Source organism: Cibotium barometz, chromosome 3 (assembly GCF_041138505.1).
Source record: "Cibotium barometz isolate CiBa-2024 chromosome 3, ASM4113850v1, whole genome shotgun sequence".
NCBI lineage: Eukaryota > Viridiplantae > Streptophyta > Polypodiopsida > Cyatheales > Cibotiaceae > Cibotium > Cibotium barometz.
The window spans coordinates 45,989,379-46,014,206 of record NC_141048.1 but is presented as its reverse complement, the minus strand read 5'-3'; the positions used below and the strand labels follow the sequence as shown (position 1 = coordinate 46,014,206).

The window sequence follows — 24,828 nt, the reverse complement described above, 5'->3', positions numbered from 1 at the left end:
TTACATTCATAGAAAGAGGCAAGTTGTGTTATATGGACCCACAAACTTCATAGAATACATAATAACGAAAGCATGATGAGATTCCTTACTTTATGTTCCCCTCTTTTTTATATATATTTTATTGTGTTTATGATTTTGATACATTTGAAAACATTATTATTGTTCTCTCAAGACCTATTTTAGACATCTCTTTATGTCACATGCTTGTCGTACCTTGTGAGGTCAAGAAAGTGATATTATTCCAATCTTTCATATCATAATGTGAGCCCTAAGTGTCACATTACGAGGTCAAGCAAAATATGCCTATGGGAAAATGTTAAATACTCAAGAATTAAATTGATCACAAAAATCATAAAATATGCCTAAATCTATTACCCCCCCCAACACACACACAATTAGGCACATTAACTTTAATTAAAAAACTTGATATATATTACAAGAAAACTGCACTTCTCTCTATCGCTTAAATAATGATCTATGAAAAGACTTTGAAGGCCAAGTGACATCACAAATGTCTATATAACGAAAGTTTAGTCAATTATGCGTTTAACAACATTCTAGATATGCTTATTTATATAGAAATAGACCGTAGTATCTCATTTGTTAATAGGTAGTGATATGCATGCCTACATAACTAAAGTATCTCTTAATTATAAAAGGCGAGATGCATGAATTTTTAAAAAACATCTCCGCCATAATGATCCACATCATTCTCATCTAATGATAGAGTATTAAGGTACATGACATAGTCTCTTTATTACTTGGGTAACATAAGAACCTTTTTAATTGCTACAAGCACGAGGCATCATACAACTAGCTTAATATATGTCTTATAAAAAATAAAATGCTAAAACACGGAGGCACACATCATTTTCTTTTAATTATAGAGTATAATATGTTTTGCCTTAAGCATACTAGTTCTATAAGGTGGTGATATATGTTGGTGGTGGTGGAGGAAGCTCAGTAGCCATGGATCAACAATAGGAGACCTCCATCTCAGTAGCCATGGATCAACAACAGGAGACCTCCATCTCACTACAAGATGCTTCTATAGCAGCCCCTTCCTCCACAAATGTAGAAGTTTCTAGTCCAAAGGTGACTTTGAAAAAACAAACACACACACACACACACAAATTATCCACTTTGAAAACATGTTTAACCCTTGCTCATAATCTCTTAATAAGTTTTAAAAATTTTTTTTTTTTTTGGTTGACACAAACCCAACAACAACAACAACAAAAAAAAAGCTCAGAAACGAGGCATTCAAACGCTGTTTACCTATCTTGGACCGGGTTTTCTCATATGCATAGCTTACGTTGATCCGGGGAACTGTATGTATTAGGATCGAATTAATGTCATGCTTAGTACTCAAATTAATTGTTATCCTAAGCTCTCATCTTTGCTGCGGCCCCTTTTTGTTGACCTTTGCTGCAGTTGAGACTGATTTTCAAGCAGGAGCGGAATACAAATATGAGGTAAACCCAAGCGAAACGATAAATTTCATGTGTGTGTGTGTGTGTGTGAGAGAGAGAGAGAGAGAGAGAGAGGGAGAGAGGTAAACCCAAGCTTGAGAGAGAGAGAGAGAGAGAGAGAGAGGAGGAGGAGGAGGAGGAGTCCTTTTAAAGTCGTAGGAACAATCCCAAGAGACCAACTTGATCTATCCGACGGGAGCGAGATTCGAACACAAGACGTGCTGAATAACAACTCCATGAGCTAACAAGTCTACCACACATTGGGGGACAGAGAGAGAGAGAGAGAGAGAGAGAGAGAGAGAAGCTTGTGCACCTGCCAATAAAATCTCATTTTTATAACTAAATTACCTCCATAGAGGGATTCTTATGAAAGGTAGCATAGAGGGTTTTTTTAATGAAAGGAAGCATAAAGGGGCTTTTCTAATACAATCCACCACTTAAGGTGGAGTTTTCTTTTTCCTATTGTAGATTGGATATTGAAATTAAATGCCATTTAGGCACATTTTTTACCTCCTACTCCACTTTGAGAGGCATGAGCACTATCGTTGGGCTATAGCCCAGAAGGTAAAAATTATGATTGCTATCAACATTGGAGGAGGCCAGAACTTGGGAGTTAGCAAAAGTTTGGATAGCGAGCATGTGTCATGCACTAGATTTTGACTTCCATGATTACCTTCAAGTGTTTGTAAGTAGAAATTTTTAAGACAAGACTAGCATGGACTTGCAAGAAGTGGAATCACTAAGTGAATGAGTTTTTTAAAACATCTTTTAAATGAGTTTTTCTTCCTTCTTCCGAGCTCGATAGCTTTTTGTCAGAAAGATTCATTTTTTTCTCACATGGGACTTTATTACTCCCAACAACATTTTAAAAAAATTGCAAGTCAAGATAATAAAGTGTGACACAGCTCTTAGTTCTAGCCTTTTCTTTTTGTCAACATCTGAGTGGGTCAACCATTCATAACATGTGAAGTGTGTGTAGCCACGTGGTGAGATATACTCACTAGATGATGACTTTATATTATTTCTTAACTTGTTTTAGTTGGGTATGGATGACTAAATATTGTTTCTTAGTGTTGTAGATGACTTGATTCTTAACTTGTTGTCTTAGTGCTATTATCACTTCAAGCTTTACTCTACCATATTATCACACCAATTACATTATAGTTTGAGGGGGTACTTTAGGCATAGTCCTGTTGTGTTGGAACGTTGCCCTTACAATCTTATCATGTTATAGAATACAAAGGGTCATTAAAGATTTCATTGAGAGGTACACAATTGTGGATGATGGAAGTAATGTGGCCTATGTTGACACTAAAGTGCTCTCAAATTATGTAATTTGTGATCTTTTCTTAGCTAAATGGTTTAAGATTGAACTCATGCAATCTTTAAAGATCCCTTAAAATGATTCTCATTGAGGAACTAGCTTAGCTTAGGATGTGTTAGAGAAACCTTCCTAATGCAACCAAGCCAAGAGTTTTTATTCCATTTAATGATGGTTTGCCTAAATCATTTAATCATGATTGTTTACATGAAGCTCTAAAACATTATTAAATCTCCAACTAGGTGGACCTTGCATGAATCCTCTTTTCTAAAGTTGATTGTGAACTCACATCTTTCCTTATTTGGTAGCTTGATTGGTTTAGCAATACAAGTTATTTTTGGGGAACATGGTTTCCTATTGTTATAATTTATCTAGAAGACACCCTTATGTAGCCAAACTTGTAACCTGACAAAGCGATGAGCTCAGGCAGTGCTAACGACTCATCTAGTGAATCAATGTTCTCCTCTATCACATCACCTCAAGTGTAGCTCTTATATCATGTCACTGAATGAATAACTTTATGAGTTCAAATACCACATAGCATCTGTAGAGATCAAGGGGAATTATGAGAATGAAGAAATATTGACCAAAGTTAATGAAGATTTGAGCGAAGCAATTGAGCACATCAAGACATAAGTCAACCCCAAAATTGAGGGTTGAGCACATCAAGACAGAAGTCAACCCTTCAAATTTGGGTTGGAGGATTATTGAAGGGGTGGTAAAAAGATAAATACTTTAAATTGTGGGAGAGTAACTCCAATAATCAAGTGAAATGTACCCCATATACTAAGGCCAGGACTTGTGTCACCTACGCGACGCTAGTGCGAGTGAAATAAAAGGGCACAATTTTGGCTAAAGTTTGGTCAACTCTCATGGTAGAGAAGTGGTTGGTCTTGAATGATGAAAGGGCCTTCAAGTTTTTTAATAAACCTAAACCAATTTACCATCATATTGTTATTAATTGATTTTATTTTATTTGGCTAGGAAGCCTTAGTAGTCGACTAGTAGGACCCAATGTTATCTACATTATATAAGACCTTAATGATGTAAGTGTTTGTGACTCTTTTTGAAGATAAATATTCTCATGATTTTTTACATCACGTTGGTTTGCTTTTGTCAGCTACTATGGGTTGTCCTCTGGGCATCTTGCACTGCCTTACTCATCCAGTGTCTTGCTGCAAATTTGGGAGTTGTTACTGGTGAGCCAATTTTAATTATTTATTATCTTAATATACACATTGAGAAGTGATTAAGATTTAACAAATTAGACTTCATGTTATATATAAAAGCTTTACCTCATGTTTCAATCGATTGAACTTTTAAAACTTAGAAGACATGTTTTTCTTCCAATACAAAATGTTACCATGGTGCTATGAGTACCTTATGGTATATAAATTATTTGTCTTATAATTATGAAAAGATAAAAAATAGAGAGGGAAAAAACGTATCCCCATTGTCTACAAAATGATCAACAAGTGCACATTAAAAAAAGGATGGAATTACACATGTAATTTTCTAAAAACCTTACTGCATCCACCTAGTAGATTGTATAGTTCTACACATATAATTTTCTAAAAACCTTACTACATCCACCTGGTAGATTGTATAGTTCTATCAACTTAGAGATTTGTATGCTTCATTCAAGCTTATAGTTTGAACACAACTTTCATGTTTGTGATTGTTTCTCATATTCATTTATATATCGAGCCTTAAACTCTCAGCTAAATTATTGTTATTGATATATTACTCTTGATCATTATACACATCAAAATTAATTTGATGCTATAATAGTCCTGCATGGTTAGAATGACAAAGAAAATTCATCATGATACATCAATCGTAGATATTATTCTCTCTTATTTAAGAAGTTACACATACATCAAACCAAGTCACTATTTATCTTTGATGGCAAGAGATATGATCATATGGTTCAAAGACATTAAACACCTTGAATTTCACACACCACACACATATACATTTGTATGCTATGATACATATACATACATGCATAGAAATACAAATACATCCTAACATGCACACACATGCACATATTCACATTCATGTAAACATGCATGTACACATTCACCTACACATGGATAAATATGCACATCCACAATCGGATCACACACATATATACATACTTTCTCTCTCTCTCTCTCTCACACACACATGCGCGCGCACGCGCACAAACACGCAAACCATATTTAGATTACACAAATGATAATCTTAACTACTTCATGCATATTTAAGCCATTTGGTTTTATTTTTCTAAATTGGACAATATCATGAGATTATTACTTTTATGTACATTCAAGCTTCTTGAAAAGAGTACAAGCCATTGGGATTTTAAGTGTGCCTACTCTACAAGAAGAAAACAAGTATCCTTTGACCCTAACACACTCTCAATGGTAAGGAGTGCAAAATAGTGAAGACCTAAAATGAGCATGTTTATTGGTTTTCAAGCTTTCATATTGAGAATCCTTTTTCAATTATACTTTTGAGGTCCTTTATCAAGCACTAACAATTTTTTTTAAATGATTCTTAAAAAGAAAGACTCAAGCCCACAAAGTATGTTCTAGACACCTTTATGTTTGATTATGTTTTAAAGCAAAGATGTTACAATAGTCTACAAAGCTAATCTATGCATCACCTTATTCCCTTGTAATGTTGGTGAAAGTTTCCCCGTGATGTGTTTTAATTATACTTTTGAGGTCCTCTATCAAGGACATACAAATGATTCTTAAAAAGAAAGACTCAAGTGTAAGCCCACAAATTGTGTTCCAAACATCTTTACGCTTGATTAATGTTTTAAATCAAAGAACTCAAGCATTACAGTATTCTACAAAGCTATACTATGCATCACCTTCTTCCCTTGTAATGTTGTTGAAGATTTTCCCATGGTGTGCTGACATGTAAAGTCATGGAGTTATGTAATGATTTTTTTCCACATAACTTAAGGGTCTTAAAAGTAGATCTTTATGAAGCTTTATTTGATGCCCTTGATATTGGCTACCATTATGAGGTGCAATTTAGCTAAAAATTGCAATGAAGTAATTCTTTTAAGATATTATTAAAAAGGCTTACCAAAAAACAAAGAATGTGAATATAGATTTTCTTTCAAATCCCTTTGAAGTGTTTTCTAAGTTTCATAGAGCATGTGCTGGTGATATCCCATTTTTTTTGTTTAGCTTTCAAACTTATGAGGGAGTAGCCCAATGGTAAGGATGTTCAAGCCTTTACTTGCAAACATGAGTTCAAATACAGCCCCCACCATAAGGTGTGTAATGAACCTTTCACGATAATAATAATAATAATAATAAGCTATACATTGAATCATGCTCCAAGTTAAACTCTCTGAAAATAACTTGAAACCTCAATACCTCGTGTCGTACATCCAATAAAGAATCACTTCAAAAAGTTCTCCCTTTGGAAAAAGTCCATTGAATATTTCTTGAAATAGAACATGTGTTAAAACAATTGCTCTTTCTTAAATGTGATATAGAGTATTCGAGAAACCATGTTTGCATCACTCCCTTGTCAAGACTACATGTACTTGAATCTATCCAACATTGTAGTATGTTTTAATATTATTTTCTATGCCCTTCACTGATGACAAAAATGGAAAAGATTTTTCGTAATCTCTTTATTGTAATATGGCTCCTTTTGTACTAATTCTATTAATTAGATGAGCACTAGAATCCTTAGGGTGCATCACACTCTCACATAAAAAGATGGAAGATACAGGACACGGGTATTCACGAACTCAACCATTTATATTACACTTAGTAAAACGAAAAAAACCTTGATATTTTAACACTAAATAGAGATGTGCTATTGCTAGAAGCAAGTGTGCACCTTAATTGGAGGGCTAATAGATGTATATTTAGATAAATATACATCTATTAATATTTGTATTGTATATTCAGACAAATATTTGTATTGTATATTCAGACAAATATTTGTATTGTATATTCAGACAAATATTTTTATTGTATTAATTAAATGCCACGTTATTAGTACAAACCTTAGGCATGAGTTCCCACGGCCACCCCCTCCCTCTCCTCTTGTCAAATGGGCCATTTATGGCCTTTTATAGAGAATTGTGAGACCTTAAATAGAAAGGGTATTGGTGAGTTCATGGAAATAGAAAGCATATGGAGGGTCATCATTTCATTGCCTTAAATAGAGAAGACATGGAGGGGTGAATGCATGCAAATAGCAAGCATATGGAAGGTAGTCATTTCATTGACTTTTTCAAGCCATACTAAAATGGAACCTTAGAAAAACACTCTTATTAGTAAAAATCCCATAGAATATATTTAATGGAAATACAAAAAATATTTTGGTGCCATATATTATTTTATTTGGAAGGCTAATAGATATACTATTTTTAGCATTTAGACGACCTTATTAATGGATTAATTCATCGTACCACCCGTAAATGTCAAAAATGGGAAAAAAAAGAATTTTGGTAATTGTTTATTTCAATGGAGTTTTTTGTATCGCCGTAGTAAAAAAGTCTCTCTCTCTCTCTCTCTCTCTCTCTCTCGCACGCACGCACGCACGCACGCACAACACAAAACAATGGACCCCTTTCCCGCTCCATGCAGGCAAGCATCTTGCCGAGCACTGTAAGACTGAATATCCTCGCAAAGTGAACATTTGCCTATGGATAGCTGCTGAGGTTTCAATTGTTGCAAGTGATGTGCCAGAAGGTAAGCTTCATCTTCCATTCCATTCTATTACAATGTCTTGCCATACAGTTGCTTGAAAATCTATCATTAATGAAAATCTTTTAGGTCAATGTACGGAGAGAGAGAGAGAGAGAGAGAGAGAGAGAGAGAGAGAGATTAAGCGTCTACTAAAGACCCAATGGGCCTATGAGACCAAAGTGATACAATAATGTCCATGGCATATCTCATCATGGAATGGAAAATAAAACAGAAAGAAAACATAAACATAGCTATCTCACTGGGGTGACACAAAACTGTCCATGGAAACTCATCATGGAATACTAGGTCCGGAAGAAACAGGTGATGGTTGGCTGGCGAGGGAGGGGGCAGGGTGGCTGGGGCCGAGGCTCTCTCAAGAAGGTGTCCCTGTGTATGCGGAGCTCAAGCAGGAAGAGGCCCAGGCAACGCTGGTCTTGGAAGTCAATGATCCTGGAGAGTGGACCGAATCCCTCACGAGATAGACAGTGAAACCTCATGTGGATCTCATAGTATACTGGGCAGCGGCATATGTAATGCTCCTCCATCTCAACCTTTGTGTGGCATAGTCGGGAGATCCTCTTCTCTCTGGGTCTCCGTATGAGCTTCTCGGCTCTGAAGATGTGCTTAGCTCTACCGGTCTCCACTTTGAGGCAGTGGGATGAAACCCGTATCTGGCCAATCGCAATCCGCATGGCATGGGACACTTGAACACTCAAGTAGCCCGGCTGCTGGATGAATCCATCCTCAGTGAGTGTGAGGAAGTGATCTCTGTAGAAGTGCATCTTTGTGGGGAGCTCCGGAGGTGCGATCCATGTGCAATGTGTGTAGAGGCTGAGAAGATATGATTGGATAACCCAGTTGGTATCCTTGTGAGACAGCCGGAGAAAAGGGGAGTCCAAACTGTATTGAAGGGGGGGTTGGCAGTCCATGCAGAGCCCATATATTGAGAACCAAGTGGAAACTAGTGCATACCTGTCTGGAAGAGTGCCTCCACTACCATCGGGGCTGCAGCAAACTCTGCCTGGATAATATGGTGTGGGACTGATGGTTTGCTGCGGAGCATACGGGAGAACATCATGACCTGGGGCCTCTCAACTCGCTCCCAATCCTCATCGGATAAATATGTTAGAAGTCATCTCCTGTCTATATTTATACACCAGGGCGTCTGTTGTGGGTGTGCCCGCCCTGTATAAGGTGTTTTATCATTTTTCCTCACTCGTATTTTTCCCTATTTTTTCCCATTTTTTCTAGTGGTGGGGAGGGATGCTAGAGGTTGGCAGGAGCACTCCAAGGCTGGCCAACTGTCCCAACAGCAGGCCTGTGGCTGGCCGACTGCATGCAGATGTTGCGTAGGCTTCTGAACTGCTGGCCGACTGCATTCACACAGTCGTGGACTTCTTTTGCTGGCCGACTGCATTTATGCACTCGTGGACTTCTACAGTGCTGGCCGACTGCTCTCCCAGGGGCATATAAATAGGCCCCTTGCCCCCACCACTTCCTCATTTAGTTTTCTCGGGATCTTGTGTATAGAGAAGAGTTTACACACCTATCTTTCTGGGTTTCTTGTGCTGTTTATTTTCTGCAGTCTACTTGCTCTTGTCTACTCAAGTTTGGTTATCATTTCCGCTGCAGATTCTGACATGGTATCAGAGCCCTAGGCTCGAGATAGATCTTGGGAGTTTTTTTGAGCAAGAGGGGGAGCGTTAGGCTGCTGATTGGTGGACTGTTTTGGACTGTTTGGGAAGAGAAGGTGCAAGAGGAAGGTGGGCTAAGGTGCTGGACAGCCACTTGCAGGTTTTCAGTTTTTTTTTTTTTCGACCCACCCACCCTTTCAGGTTACTCTCCGCGATGGCAGATTTACTAGAGATGGCTGAGAAGCACGTGAAGATTCCGACTCTCCCCATGTTCCCAGTGGATCGTCAGTTGGACGGGTCCAATTATGGCATCTGGAAGGTCATGATGGAGTCGGTGCTGGAGTCATATGACCTTGCTGATTTTATCATCATTGGAGTTCCAAGGCCGGAAGCAGAGGAAGGGGAGTTACTGTCGACGAGGAAGGACCGCGAAGCACAAGCACACATGTGGGATCGTGTCAACGCCAGGGTCCGGTCATTTATTTTCCTCAACTGCACACCACAAGTGATCAATCATGTGAAGCACATGACGCTGGCGAGAGGCATATGGGAGCACTTGGCTTCTTTGTATAACAGGGTATCACCCATGAAACGGATCTCCTTGGAAGTGCAGATGCGGGTTATGAACCCTGCAAAGTCCTCGACGATGCGGGAACACATCAACAAGCTGCAGGCCCTTCAGCAGGAAGTCCTACAAGCTGGGAAAGAGATATCATCTGAAGATATGGCCATCACTTTGCTTTCCCACTTGCCGGCTCAGTATTCTGCTTTCTATTCCTCGTTGATTACGAGTGGCAGGCTCAGCACCATAACCTGGGAGGAGCTTGTGCCAATGGTCTTGGACGAGGAGGAACGTTTCACGAACCCTCCTCACAGCGGAGGTTCGGAGGCCTTAACTGGCCAACGGTCGAAAGGCCGGAATAACAACAAGGGCAAAGGGAAGGCTTCACCGGAGAAGTCTTCTGAGAAGAAGCGTGATTTAGAACGAGAGAAGCTGAAGGCCGAAAGATCTTGTAATGATTGTGGCGAGAAAGGCCACTACTGGAGGAAGTGCCCTAAGCGGACAAGGAAGAGTGCTGATTCTTTAGCCTCAGCTGCAAAGACTCCGGCATTTGTGCACTTAGAGATGGTGGACTCCGATGCTTCATCATCTTCGAGCGAGGAGGCAGTTGGCTTCACCGCGAAGGATACTCGGGAATGGATTCTCGACAGTGGTGCTTCCAGGCACATGACTCCATCTCGTGACTTCTTTCTGGATCTGAAACGGCAGTCAGGTCGCATCTTTATTGGCGATAACTCCACTATTCCGATATATAGTGAGGGCGGGATGGAGATTATTCCCGACGGCAAGGGGGGCAAGCATGCTTCCCGTGTTCTTTATGTCCCTGCTCTGGGTTTTCATCTTCTGTCAGTGCATGAGGTATGCAAGACTGGCTTTCGGGTGGAGGAGCATTCAGTTGCTCTAAGGGACCGTGAGACTGGCCAGGTTGTTTGGGAAGGCGGTGTCGAGAATGGTATCTACAAGCTCTCTGCACTCTCCACATTGATAGGTTCTCAGGTCGGAGATTTGTGGCACTTTCGTTTTGGCCACTTAAATGTGGATGCATTGAGGCGAGCTTTCCGGGACCAGATGGTGGTTGGCTTGCCAGATGTTGGTAGTAGGCAAGGGCGCTGCAGTTCTTGCATACGTGGTAAGCAGCACAGGGAATCCTTTCCGAAGCAGGCTTCCAGGTGGGCTTCGAAACCATTGGAGTTGATTCACACTGACTTGTGTGGACCTCAGCAGATACCATCTTTGGGAGGATCTCTCTATTTCATGCTGCTTGTTGATGATTGTACCAGATTCACGTGGGTCTACTTTCTTTCCTAGAAGGACCAAGCTTTTGCTCGGTTCAAGGATTGGCACGTGATGGTGGAGAAAGAGTCTGGATTTCAGGTTAAGACTCTCAGGGCTGATAAAGGAGGTGAATTCTCCTTGACTGTATTTTTCAGATTTTGTGCAGATCATGGCATCAAAAGGGAACTGGCCAATACTGGATCGCCTTCGGAGAATGGAGTTGTTGAACGCAAGAACAGGACTGTGGTGGAGATGGCGAGAACTATGCTGGAGCATCGTGATCTTCCTCGTCCACTTTGGGGTGAGGCTGTGGCAACGGCTGTCCATACCATTAACCGATCTCCGACGACTTCAGTACCCCATATGACTCCATTTGAGGCATACTTTGGCAGGAAACCTGATGTCTCGCACTTCCGTGTCTATGGGAGTGATGCGTATGTACATATTCCGAAGAAGCAGAGGGGGAAGCTTGACTCCAAGTCCCGCAAGCTGGTATTTGTGGGGTATAACTCTCTTTCCAAGGAATACAGGTTATATGATCCAGACAGGAACGAGATTGTTGTCAGCCGAGATGTGGTCTTTGACGAGCATGTTCCAGCATCCACTGTCGAGGAGCCGCCACTTCTTGGAGATCCAGAGGAGTCTGATGATGATTCCTAGTCCATCATTCCAGTTGATCCACCTCAGTCATCACAGGAGGTTGAGCCCGCAGCTGGAGTTGAGCCCCCGCGACCACAGGAGGCTCCATGATCTGTTCAAGTACGTAGGTGGTTGTTAGACACCCTTCGGGAGTCAGGTGTCACGGAGCTACCCTCCGAGTAGACCACAGAGGACGGCCCTCGAAGATCACATAGAGTCCGAGATAAAAGCAACACAGCGGAGCTTCTTCAGGTGAACTATGCCTTGATGTCTCGTATCATGCGGGATAAAGAGCCCACTTCCGTAAAGGAAGCCCTTTCACAGGATACTTGGAGGAAAGCCATGCAGGTGGAACTTGATGCCATCGAGAAGAACAACACTTGGGAGTTGGTACCGAGGCCGTCGAAGCGGTCAGTCATTGGTGTCAAATGGGTCTTTAAGACCAAATACGCGTCTGATGGGTCGGTGGACAAACACAAAGCCAGACTTGTGGCTAAAGGTTATGCTCAGCGGCCGGGCATCGACTACGAGGATACCTTTGCACTGACAGCGCGGATGTCCACGATTCGGACCGTTCTTGCCCTTGCTTCTTCTCAGAGGTGGCCCGTGTATCAAATGGATGTAAAATCTGCATTCCTTAATGGTGACCTGTAGGAGGAGGTGTACGTTGAGCAGCCTCCCGGCTTTATTGTTCCAGGATCTGAAGGGATGGTTTACAGGTTATGTAAGGCCTTGTATGGTCTTAAGCAAGCTCCCAGGGCTTGGAATCAGAAGATTGATTCCTTCTTTATTCGGACTGGATTTCAGAGATCGGTTGCAGATCCGAACCTGTATCTCTTTCGGGAACGCGGCATGGTCACGCTTATCATCCTTTATGTGGATGATCTCATTCTCACCGGCGGTCTGTGGAGCACATTGGAGTGACGAAGGCTGCCTTGTCAAAGGAGTTTGAGATGACCGATTTAGGCTTACTCCACTTCTTCTTGGGTTAAGATGACCGATTTAGGCTTACTCCACTTCTTCTTGGGATTGGAGATCTGGCAGACCCAGAGGGGGTAAATTAACTGTTACTGATCCTTGTGAGCCAGCTGATGCCTCGCAGTACCGGAAGTTGGTTGGTTCATTGATCTGGTTGCTGAACACTAGATTGGACTTGAGCTTCTCCGTGGGGCTGTTGAGCTCTTTTATGCAGACGCCATTGAAGTCTCATTGGGACGCAGGATTGCGGATCTTGCGGTATCTGCAGAGTACGAAGGATCTGGGACTCTTTTACACAGGAGGGAATGGAGTCAGGCTCCAAGGTTGGAGTGACTCAGATTGGGGAGGAGATCCAGACACGAGGAGATCTAGTTCAGGATACAGTTTTACCCTTGGCTCAGGAGCAGTTTCTTGGAGCAGCAAGAGGCAGCCAACTATTGCCCTTTCTTGGACAGAGGCAGAGTACCGGGCTGCTTGTGGTGCTGCTTGTGAGGTTGTATGGCTGCGGAGGCTGCTATGCGAGATTGGGTTTCCACAGAGGGAGCCCACAGTCATCCAGTGCGATAACCAGAGTTGTATAGCTATTGCTCGGAACCCGGTTTTCCATGCCCGGACCAAGCATATAGAGATACAGTATCACTTTGTACGTGAGAAGATCTTGGCTGGTGACATCTTGCTACTTTATTGTTCGACGACGGACAATGCTGCGGACCTCTTCACGAAGTCTCTACCTCAGGCTACGCTCAGGCGGCACTCCAGCTCCCTTGGGTTGGTTTCACAACCAGGAGCTGAGGGGGGGTGTTAGAAGTCATCTCCTATCTATATTTATACACTAGGGCCTCTGTTGTGGGTGTGCCCGCCCTGTATTAGGTGTTTTATCATTTTTCCTCACTCCCCGTATTTTTCCCTATTTTTTTCCATTTTTTCTAGTGGTGGGGAGGGATGCCAGAGGTTGGCAGGAGCACTTCAAGGCTGGCCGACTGTCCCAACAGCAGGCCTGTGGTTGGCCGACTGCATACAGATGTTGCGTAGGCTTCTGGACTGCTGGCCGACTGCATTCACACAGTCGTGGACTTCTTTTGCTGGCCGACTGCATTTATGCAGTCCTGGACTTCTACAGTGCTGGCCGACTACTCTCCCAGGGGCATATAAATAGGCCCCTTTCCCCCACCACTTCCTCATTCAGTTTTCTCGGGATCTTGTGTATAGAGAAGAGTTTACACACCTATCTTTCTGTGTTTCTTGTGCTGTTTATTTTCTGCAGTCTACTTACTCTTGTCTACCCAAGTTTGGTTATCATTTCCGCTGCATATTCTGACAAAATATGGCCCCCAGAAAGTTGCTCCATACATCAAGGCTGGTGTGACGAGGGTGTCAAAAAGCCAGCCCTTCGTCCTAGGCTCTTGGAAATGTGCCTAGAAGCACTGCCGCTCAAGTAAGCTCAGGGCTGCATATCCCCTCGTCACTTTGGCATGTGCTGCGGGAACTGCCTAATCCATCAATGAAGCTCGAGATCTCATCAATGTAGAGGCCGAAAAGAGTGGGTGATAGAGGGTAGCCCTGTTTCACTCCAATAGTGCTGGAAATCTCTTGTGATGTACCTCCTGGGGTTCTCACTCGTCCGGTGACGGACTCATAGAGGGCGATGATGCTCCAAACCATGTCAGATGGGACTCTGATCTCGTGTAGACGGTGTAGGAGGCGGGCTCGGGGTATAGTATCAAAAGCTTTGCGGAATCCACAAAGCAGCAGTAAATCCTTTGATGTCGTGCTCTACCCTCCTCGATGATGGCACGGAGGGTGAATATGTGGTCAAGGGTAGAGTAGCTCCTCCGAAAGCCAGCCTGTCCTGAGGCTCTGCATCCTTGGCTCTCTGCAAATGAACTGAGCTCCGCCTCTAGCACCGATCCATAGAGTTTGACCAATGTGTGGCCAATCATGATCGTCTTGTAGTTATTAGGATCAAGTGGATCTCCGGCTTTGAGGATGGGGGTGATGGTGTTGGTGGACAAAGAGGGTGGAAAGCCTTCACAAAGGGCTCTATTGAACATGTAGGCTAGTAGGGGCGCCAGGGTATCATGGGCATACGAGATGTACTCGACAGTGAGTCCCTCATGATCTTGGGCTCACCCATTGCGTCGTCTACGAATGGCCTTGAGGACCATGCCCTTTGTAAAGCAGGTGGAGGTGGTGGGGCGGGGATCTGGTGGTGGGGGTAGGGGTGGCTGATTGGGGATATGATAGAGGGAGCGTGCATAGGAGTGCCATGTGTCCGGGCAGGTGATAGGTGTGGGAGGGCGATGCTCTCGGAGTTTCCTCCAAGCCTCTTTGCAATTTGGCCCTAAGAAAAGTCGGTATAGCTCATCCTCTTTCCGAGCATAGAACTCCCGTTTCTTGCATTGGGTGAGCCGTTGAGAAATCCGTTGCGCTTGGCGCTTCGTGATTTGCTCAATCCGTACCTCATGCTTAAGACGGGAGCGTGTGGCCTGACATTCGTCATTGTCCCAACAGTTATGGGGCATGGAACCGCAAGGTGGCTTGGCAGTAGACTGCTGTGTGCAGATGAAAGAAGCAGTGGCAGATGTGTGGAGTATGGTGGTGAGTTGTGTTGTGAGGGTGGATAAGGGGACATTAGGTTCCACATCCTGGAGTTGGCGGTAGATGTGGTTGGAGTAAACAAGGTCAAAAAGTACCTGAGTGTAATGTGAGATGGGGGACGGTGGTGGAGGGACGGGTGGTGTGCAGGTAAGAGTGAAAGAGAGGTAGGCATGGTCAGCTTCAAAAGGGGGTGGCGGAATGGAGAAGTCGGGGATAATGTGTGCCAAAGCCAGAGATCCCATAAGGTAGTCCATAGTGCTAGTACCTCCCGAGTGAGGGAAGGAGGTGAGGGCGCTGGAGGAGGGCCATCGGGACATCCCGTTATAGATAACGAGACCATGTGCAGCTCCCAGCTCTAAGAAATATCTCCCATACACTGTGACCTCCTCACGGTCCTGTGATGATTGCTGCAGCCGTGTGTCAGTGATGTCCAGCTCCTGTAGTCCGATAGGGTCGTCTAGATCGAGTAGTGGGACCTGCTGACTTCACGTCCTGGCGTTGAAATCCTCGAGCAGGAGGACTTCCCCTAACTGTGAGAACTCCATGATATCCCCATATAATGGTAAGTACGGTGACTGGCCATGCTGTGCGGCGTAAGGGGAGTGGTGTGGTGCAAAATAACACACAGCAATGTGGATGACTGTGTCACTACTAAGCTATAGCCGCACGCAAAGATATCGTGCATCCTTGTCCTTCCGGATGATGCTGAGAATCTGTCGGAGATGGGATCTAAAGAGGACAGCTACCCCCCCAGAGCCACGTACTCCTCCTGATGTGCGGGTCTCGCCTCGAAAAGCTGACTCCCACTCATACCCGGCTATGTATGGTAAGCCCTCTCAGGGCACTGATGAGTCTCTGTATAAAAAATGACATCCCTGCCTGTGAGAATCTCGCTCAAGCCTCTTGGACTCGACCATAGCATGCCATTGCAGTTCCATACTGCCAACCCCAGGTGTTTGGTCTCATAGACCCCGTGTCCCTATTTGGGACGGCGCTTAGTGATAATGACTCTACCATCTCTATAGATAGCCCACTTGCTTGCTCTGCGGGCCTCATGAACAATCACCATCGCCTCACACCGGTGTGCCACTTGTGCTGGAGTAAGATTGTGTGCCCTTGAGGGCAGCCCGCCTGTCTAAGAAGGCCTGTCTGCTGGTGGCATTAGGGAATCTAATGATGAGGGGTCGCTCTCTTGTCATATCCTTTCCTACCCTCCATGTATCTACAAAGGGGGGGCGATCCCATCCACTCCTAGCATCTAGCAAAGTGTCATGGCATCCTCCTTGGGAGAAGCCCCACCTGTAGCCCCCGTACTCGCACATGGAGGGCCCTATCCTTCTTGCGTTTCTCCTTCTCGAGAGTCTCATGTATGATGCTGTGTGGGGGTTTGTGCTTCTTCACCACCTCCACCCAATCTTTCTTAGTGGTCTGCAGTTCTTCCCGCAGCTTATCACTCGCAGCTTTCAACTACTCCAAGTTAGTCCTTAAACCCTCCTGAATATTCAATTCCCCTTCCTCCACTGTATGGTCCTTGACCGTAGCCTTTAGGGCTTCCATTTTTGCCCGGAGTTCCCCTATCACGCAGCCTCTGGCATTCTTGTTTGTTGTAGCTGGGTCTCTTTCAACATCTGAATCACCTCTTCCTGGTGGTTCACCTGCCAGTTCTTCAATCTTGTTCTTCTTTTCCTATATCTCCTTGTGGAGGCCTTCCAACTGTTTTTCATGTTGGTTTAGAACCCTGTCCAGCACCTTCTTTTGTTCGCCTAGTAACTTCTTGGTTGTCACATGCACTCTGCACTTAGGGCATTGTGACAAACTGGCTCATCATCAGCAGTGCAACATTTGTACACTATTAGAACCCAATAGGATGATATTTGTCGTACGCCGTGACCCCATTGTACTGTTAGAAGTCATCTCCTGTCTATATATATACACCAGGGCCTCTGTTGTGGGTGTGCCCGCCCTCTGTAGGTGTCTTATCATTTTTTCCTCATTCCCCGTATTTTTCTCCCATTTTTCCCTATTTTTCCCATTTTTTTGGTGACTTGAGAGGCTGTTAGAAGTCATCTCCTGTCTATTTGTATACACCAGGGCCTCTGTTGTGGGTGTGCCCGCCCGTATATCATTTTTCCACACTCCCCGTATTTTTTCCCTATTTTTCCCATTTTTTCCTAGTGGCTGGAGGGCTGCCATGTGATGCCAGGAGCATCCCAATGCTGGCCGACTGGACATTCCTCAGTCGTGTGCATCTGGGCTGCTGGCCGACCTGTTCTGACTAGGCGTGGGCATCTGTAGCTGGCCGACTGCTATTTTCAGCAGTCGTGGGCATTTTTCACAGTCGTGGGCACCTTCAGGAGCTGGCCGACTGCTCACATAGAGATGTATATATTGCCCCTCAGCCCCCACCACTTTCTCATTCAGTTTTTCGGGATCTTGTGTATAGAGAAGAGTTTACACACCTATCTCTCTGTGTTTCTTGTGCTGATTATTTTCTGCAGTCTACTTGCTCTTGTCTACCCAAGTTTGGTTATCATTTCCGCTGCATATTCTGACATGGTATCAGAGCCCTCGGCTCTAGGAGATCTTGGGCGTTTTTTTGAGCAAGAGGGGGAGCAACAGGTTGCTGATCGGTGGACTGTTTCGGGCTGAACGGGAAGTGAAGGTGCAAGAGGAAGGCGGGCAGAGGGGCTGGACAACCACTTGCATATTTTCTGATTCTCAGATTTTTCGCACCCACCCACCCTTTCAGGTTACTCTCCGAGATGGCAGATCTACTCGAGATGGCTGAGAAGCACGTGAAGATTTTGACTCTCCCCACGTTCCCAGTGGATCGGCAGTTGGACGGGTCCAATTACGACATCTGGTGGAAGGTCATGATGGAGTCAGTTTTGGAGTCATATGATCTTGCTGATTTTATTATCATAGGGGTGCCACGGCCGGAAGCTGAGGAAGGGGAGTTATTATCGACAAGGAAGGACCGCGAGGCACAGGCACACATGTGGGACCGTGTCAACGCCAGGGTCCGGTCGTTTATATTCCTCAATTGCACACCACAGGTGATCAACCATGTGAAGCACATGACGCTGGCGAGAGGCATATGGGAGCACTTGGCTTCTTTGTACAACAGGGTGTCACCCATGAAGCGGATATCCTTGGAAGTGCAGATGCGGGTTATGAACCCTGCAAAGTCTTCGACGATGCGGGAACACATTAACAAGCTGCAGGCCCTTCAGCAGGAAGTCCTTCAAGCTGGGAAAGAGATATCATCCGAAGATATGGCCATCACGTTACTTTCCCACTTGCCTGGTCAGTATTCCGCTTTCTATTCCTCGTTGATCACGAGTGGCAGGCTCAGCACCATTACTTGGGAGGAGCTTGTGCCAATGGTCTTGGACCAGGAGGAACGTTTCACGAACCCTCCTCACGGTGGAGGTTCGGAGGCCTTAACTGGCCAACGGTCGAAAGGCCGTAATACCAACAAGGGCAAAGGGAAGGCTTCACTGGAGAAGTCTTTCGAGAAGAAGCCTGATCCAGAACGAGAGAAGCTGAAGGCCGAAAGATCGCGTAATGATTGTGGCGAGAAAGGCCACTACTGGAGGGGAGTGCCCTAAGCGGACAGGGAAGAGTGCTGATTCCTCAGCCTCAGCTGCAAAGACTCCGGCATTTGTGCACTTGGAGATGGTGGACTCCGATGATTCATCGTCCTCGAGCGAGGAGGCAGTTGGCTTCACCGCGAAGGATACCCGGGAATGGATTCTCGACAGTGGTGCTTCCAGGCACATGACTCCATCCCATGACTTCTTTCCGGATCTGAAACGGCAGTCAGGTCGTATCTTTATTGGCGATAACTCCACTATTCCGATTCATAGTGAGGGCTGGATGGAGATTATTCCCGACGGAAAGGGGGGCAAGCATGCTTCCCGTGTTCTTTATGTCCCTGCTCTGGGCTTTCATCTTTTATCAGTGCATGAGGTATGCAAGACTGGCTTTCGGGTGGAATTTGAGGAGCATTCAGTTGCTCTAAGGGACCGTGAGACAGGTAAAGTCGTTTGGGAAGGCGGTGTGGAGAACGGCATCTACAAGCTCTCTGCACTCTCCTCACTGACAGGTTCTCAGGTCGGAGATTTGTGGCACTTTCGTTTTGGCCACTTAAATGTGGATGCTTTGAGGGGCGCCTTCCGGGACCAGATGGTGGTTGGCTTGCCAGATGTTGGTAGTAGGCAAGGACGTTGCAGTTCTTGCATACGTGGTAAGCAGCATAGGGAATCCTTTCCGAAGCAGGCTTCCAGGCGGGCTTCGAAACCATTGGAGTTGATTCACACTGACTTGTGTGGACCACAGCAGATACCATCCTTGGGAGGATCTCTCTACTTCATGCTGCTTGTTGATGATTGTACCAGATTCACGTGGGTCTACTTTCTTTCACAGAAGGACCAGGGTTTTGCTCGGTTCAAGGATTGGCACGTGATGGTGGAGAAAGAGTCTGGATTCTAGGTCAAGACTCTCAGGGCTGACAAAGGAGGTGAATTCTCCTCGACTGTATTTTTCCGGTTTTGTGCAGATCATGGCATCAAGAGGGAATTGGCCAATACAGGATCGCCTTCGGAGAATGGAGTTGTTGAACGTAAGAACAGGACTGTGGTGGAGATGGCGAGGACCATGCTGGAGCATCGTGATCTTCCTCGTCCACTTTGGGGTGAGGCTGTGGCAACAGCTGTCCATACCATTAACCGCTCTCCGACGACTTCTGTACCCCATATGACTCCGTTTGAGGCATATTTTGACAGGAAACCCGATGTCTCACACTTCCGTGTCTTTGGGAGTGACGCGTATGTACATATTCCGAAGAAGCAGAGGGGGAAGCTTGACTCCAAGTCCCGCAAGCTTGTATTTGTGGGGTATAACTCTCTTTCCAAGGGATACAGGTTGTATGATCCAGAGAGGAACGAGATTGTTGTCAGCCGGGATGTGGTCTTTGACGAGCATGTTCCAGCATCCACTGTCGAGGAGCCGCCACTTCTTGGAGATCCAGAGGAGTCTGATGATGATTCCCAGTATACTACTCCAGTTGATCCACCTCAGTCATCACAAGAGGTTGAGCCCGCAGCTGGAGTTGAGCCCCCGCGACCACAGGAGGCTCCACGATCTGTTCGAGTACCTAGGTGGTTGTTAGACACCCTTCGGGAGTCAGGTGTCACGGAGCTACCCTCCGAGTGGACCACAGAGGACGGCCCTCGAAGATCACATCGAGTCCGAGATAAAAGCAACACAGCGGAGCTTCTTCAGGTGAACTATGCTCTGATGTCTCGTATCATGCGGGATAAAGAGCCCACTTCCGTAAAGGAAGCCCTTTCACAAGATACTTGGAGGGAAGCCATGCAGGTGGAACTTGACGCCATCGAGAAGAACAACACTTGGGAGTTGGTACCGAGGCCGTCGAAGTGGTCAGTCATTGGTGTCAAATGGGTCTTTAAGACCAAGTACGCGGCTGATGGGTCGGTGGACAAACACAAAGCCAGGCTCGTGGCTAAGGGTTATGCTCAGCGGCCAGGCATCGACTACGAGGATACCTTTGGACCGACAGCACGGATGACCACGATTCGGACCGTTCTTGCCCTTGCTTCTTCTCAGAGGTGGCCCGTGTACCAGATGGATGTAAAATCGGCGTTCCTTAATGGTGACCTGCAGGAGGAGGTGTACGTTGAGCAGCCTCCAGGCTTTATTGTTCCAGGATCGGAAGGGATGGTTTACAGGTTACGTAAGGCCTTGTATGGTCTTAAGCAGGCTCCGAGGGCTTGGAATCAGAAGATTGATTCCTTCTTTATTCGGACTGGATTCCAGAGATCGGTTGCAGATCCGAACCTGTAGGAACGCGGCATGGTCACACTTATCATCCTTTATGTGGATGATCTCATTCTCACCGGCGGTCATGTGGAGCACATTGGAGTGACGAAGGCTGCCTTGTCAAAGGAGTTTGAGATGACCGACGTAGGCTTACTCCACTTCTTTTTGGGATTGGAGATCTGGCAGACCCAGAGGGGGTTTTTCGTCTCTCAGCAGCGGTATGTTCATGAGTTGCTTGAGGCCTTTGGGATGGAGAACTGCAAGCCTATTACTTCCCCGATGGACCCGAACACAAAGTTAACCGTTACAGATCCTTGTGAGCCAGTTGATGCCTCGCAGTACCGGAAGTTGGTTGGTTCATTGATCTGGTTGCTGAACACCAGATTGGACTTGAGCTTCTCCGTGGGGCTGTTGAGCTCTTTTATGCAGACACCATTGAAGACTCATTGGGACGCAGGATTGCGGATCTTGCGGTATCTGCAGAGTACGAAGGATCTAGGACTCTTTCACACAGGAGGGAATGGAGTCAAGCTCCAAGGATGGAGTGACTCAGATTGGGGAGGAGATCCAGACACGAGGAGATCTACTTCAGGATACACTTTTACCCTTGGCTCAGGAGCAGTTTCTTGGAGCAGCAAGAAGCAGCCAACTATTGCCCTTTCTTCGACAGAGGCAGAGTATCGGGCTGCTTGTGGTGCTGCTTGTGAGGTTGTATGGCTGCGGAGGCTGCTAGGCGAGATGGGGTTTCCACAGAGGGAGCCCACAGTCATCCAATGTGATAACCAGAGTTGTATAGCTATTGCTCGAAACCCGGTTTTCCATGCCCGGACCAAGCATATAGAGATACAGTATCACTTTGTACGTGAGAAGATCTTGGCGGGTGACATCTTGCTACTTTATTGTTCGACGGAGGACAATGCGGCGGACCTCTTCACGAAGTCTCTACCTCAGGCTACGCTCAGGCGGCACTCTAGCTCCCTGGGGTTGGTTACACAGCCAGGAGCTGAGAGGGGGTGTTAGAAGTCATCTCCTGTCTATTTGTATACACCAGGGCCTCTGTTGTGGGTGTGCCCGCCCGTATATCATTTTTCCACACTCCCCGTATTTTTTCCCTATTTTTTCCATTTTTTCCTAGTGGCTGGAGGGCTGCCATGTGATGCCAGGAGCATCCCAATGCTGGCCGACTGGACGTTCCTCAGTCGTGTGCATCTGGGCTGCTGGCCGACCTGTTCTGACTAGGCGTGGGCATCTGTAGCTGGCCGACTGCTATTTTCAGCAGTCGTGGGCATTTTTCACAGTCGTGGGCACCTTCAAGAGCTGGCCGACTGCTCACATAGAGATGTATATATTGCCCCTCAGCCCCCACCACTTTCTCATTCAGTTTTTTCGGGATCTTGTGTATAGAGAAGAGTTTACACACCTATCTCTCTGTGTTTCTTGTGCTGATTATTTTCTGCAGTCTACTTGCTCTTGTCTACCCAAGTTTGGTTATCATTTCCGCTGCATATTCTGACAGAGGCAGCCCTGAGGTGGCAGGATGTCCTTATCTGTAGCCGACTGCAGCTGTTTGCGTGTACTGATGCTGGCCGACTGTGTGGACACCTTGTTGGTGCTGGCGACTGTACAATGTACTGGCCGACTGGTTTATAACCAGTCGTGGTGGACATGCCCCTGTCGGCTGCCCTACAGCAGGCCGACTGTTGTTTGGGGGGCATATAAAATGGCCCCCGAGCCCCCTTGTCACCATTGTATCATTGCCGGGATCTTCTTGTGTATATAGAGCAGAGTTACACGCCTCTACCACTCTCTCTCTTGTGCTGTTATTTTCTGCATTGTGTTTTGCTCGTGTTCCCAGATCTGGTCATCATCTCCGCTGTGCATTCTGACATGGTATCAGAGCCCGGGCGTGTGTGGTCCTGGGCGGCTTAGGCATGTGTGGTCCTGGGTGACCCACTCGCGCCTCGGTGGCTTGCGGAGCTCGAATCGAGGGAGGGTGTTGGAAGGTTGACGATTTCGAGCGTGTGATCTATGGCTAGAAGGTGCCTTGGATTATCCCATAAGTGGAAGCATGGGAAGTTGAAGAGCCATATATAGGCTAGAGTGGCACCTTGTCATAATCATCTCCTCCGGCCGGTGGTTTGGGAGGCAGCTCATCGGGAGATGGGAGCCCGGTGGAGGGATGCTGCAGTGCCCGTTGGGGGTGCTCGTGGAGCTTGATGGTGATGCGTCTCCTACATGCGTTAGTCTTCCACTGCGCATTCTGACATGGTGTTCCGACTGTACACTGTATTGGCCGACTGGTTTATAACCAGTCGTGGTGGTCATGCCCCTGTCGGCTGCCCTACAGCAGGCCGACTGCTGTTTGGGGGCCATATAAAATGGCCCCCAGCCCCCTTGTCACCATTGTATCATTCCCGGGATCTTCTTGTGTATATAGAGCAGAGTTACACGCCTCTATCACTCTCTCTCTTGTGCTGTTATTTTCTGCATTGTGTTTTGCTCTTGTGTTCCCAGATTTGGTCATCATCTCCGCTGTGCATTTTGACATGTACATCCTTAGTCCAGGATAAGTCAGGCACGAGCTACGTAGGTCATTCCTTAGCCTTAGCGGGTCAGTCGGTCAGTCAGTCAGTCAAGTCCCTTATCCCACTTGGGAGAGAATCATTCATGCATGTAGAGTCAGTAGAAGCCTTAGGGTTTGCATAATGTGCATTCATATGCCTGTGCATCATTTAGAACATCTCAGAAGCCTTAGGGAATTTACTAGGATTTATATGGTATTTTTTCCATATTTTATGGTATTTATTTAGCATTTATTGTCATTTATAAACATAAACTTTATTAAATAAATGACCAGCCAACTTGACCAGCCCCTAGTTAGTATAAATAGGCTTGCATAGGGCTTAGACATTCATTCAGTCTTCAGTGAGGTAGGTGCCTTCCTCCTCATGGACGACCCCAGTGTTAAATTGGGAACTATCAGGCATGTGAGCATGCTCAAACACAAAGTGGCTTCTCCTCATAAAGGGGGGCTTGCAAAATAGAGCAACTTGTTAACCGTAGAATCACAATGACAAGGGTGGAACATTGATTTCCAATAGTTTCTTGACACACTCTCCCTGTGAAACACCACAAAGCTAAGCAAATAAGATGAAACACATAGACATTGGTATCTAGCTCACTGCCCAACCATAGAGCCAATCAGGCTCACCCCTGAGCATGGAGGTTAGAAGCATCAGAGACATGGCTCTCCATGTGCAAAGCCCCGGCATCCCATGTCAAATCCCCACCGGATCTCCTCGTATAACGTTCCTGGTACGAGACTTGAAACCTGCAAACAAAACTTACAAACAAGAAGGGGGTGCAGGCCTGACTCACCACCCAACCATGACAGTCGTGGGTAAGCCCACAAACTTGGCTGTCCCCATCGAGCCACGAGCTGAGCTAACTAGATGGACGTACCGACCAATCTCTACCTCGCGATGTCCCATACCACCACGAAGCTACCCTCGCGGGCCTTGAGACTGCTGCCGGCCTCGGTTGCATAAAGCAGGTGCATGTCTGCACTAGATCGAGGCTCCAGACCATAGAGCTCTCACAAATCATGCGAGACTCTATATGACTAATGACTAACCTTGGCCACCCTTTTATAGGCTCTTGGCCGGTCATCGGGTGTCCACACTTGGGTGCCCGCCCATCCATACTTGGGTGCCCGCTCGTTAGTCTATCCCTAACTCAGCTCGGCGATCTGCCTACCTAGCTCCAAGCTTCCCCAAACCTCGAAGCTAAGTCT

General features: G+C 45.8%; 1 protein-coding gene across 2 annotated transcripts in view; it reads left to right on the top strand.

Moving 5' to 3' along the window:
• The first annotated feature begins 875 nt into the window (after positions 1–875).
• Positions 876–24,828, top strand: part of LOC147640136 (metal transporter Nramp3-like) — a 39,434-nt gene continuing 15,481 nt past the window's right edge. Inside the window, exons 1-5 of one of the 2 annotated variants that reach the window (XM_086777624.1) lie at positions 876–1,095; positions 1,253–1,331; positions 1,435–1,475; positions 3,914–3,992; positions 7,404–7,508. In XM_086777624.1, the coding sequence (XP_086633750.1) occupies positions 1,006–1,095; positions 1,253–1,331; positions 1,435–1,475; positions 3,914–3,992; positions 7,404–7,508 (394 nt within the window). In that variant the 5' untranslated portion in view covers positions 876–1,005. The remainder of the gene's footprint in view (positions 1,096–1,252; positions 1,332–1,434; positions 1,476–3,913; positions 3,993–7,403; positions 7,509–24,828) is intronic. The other variant, XM_086777633.1, reaches the window with a different exon arrangement.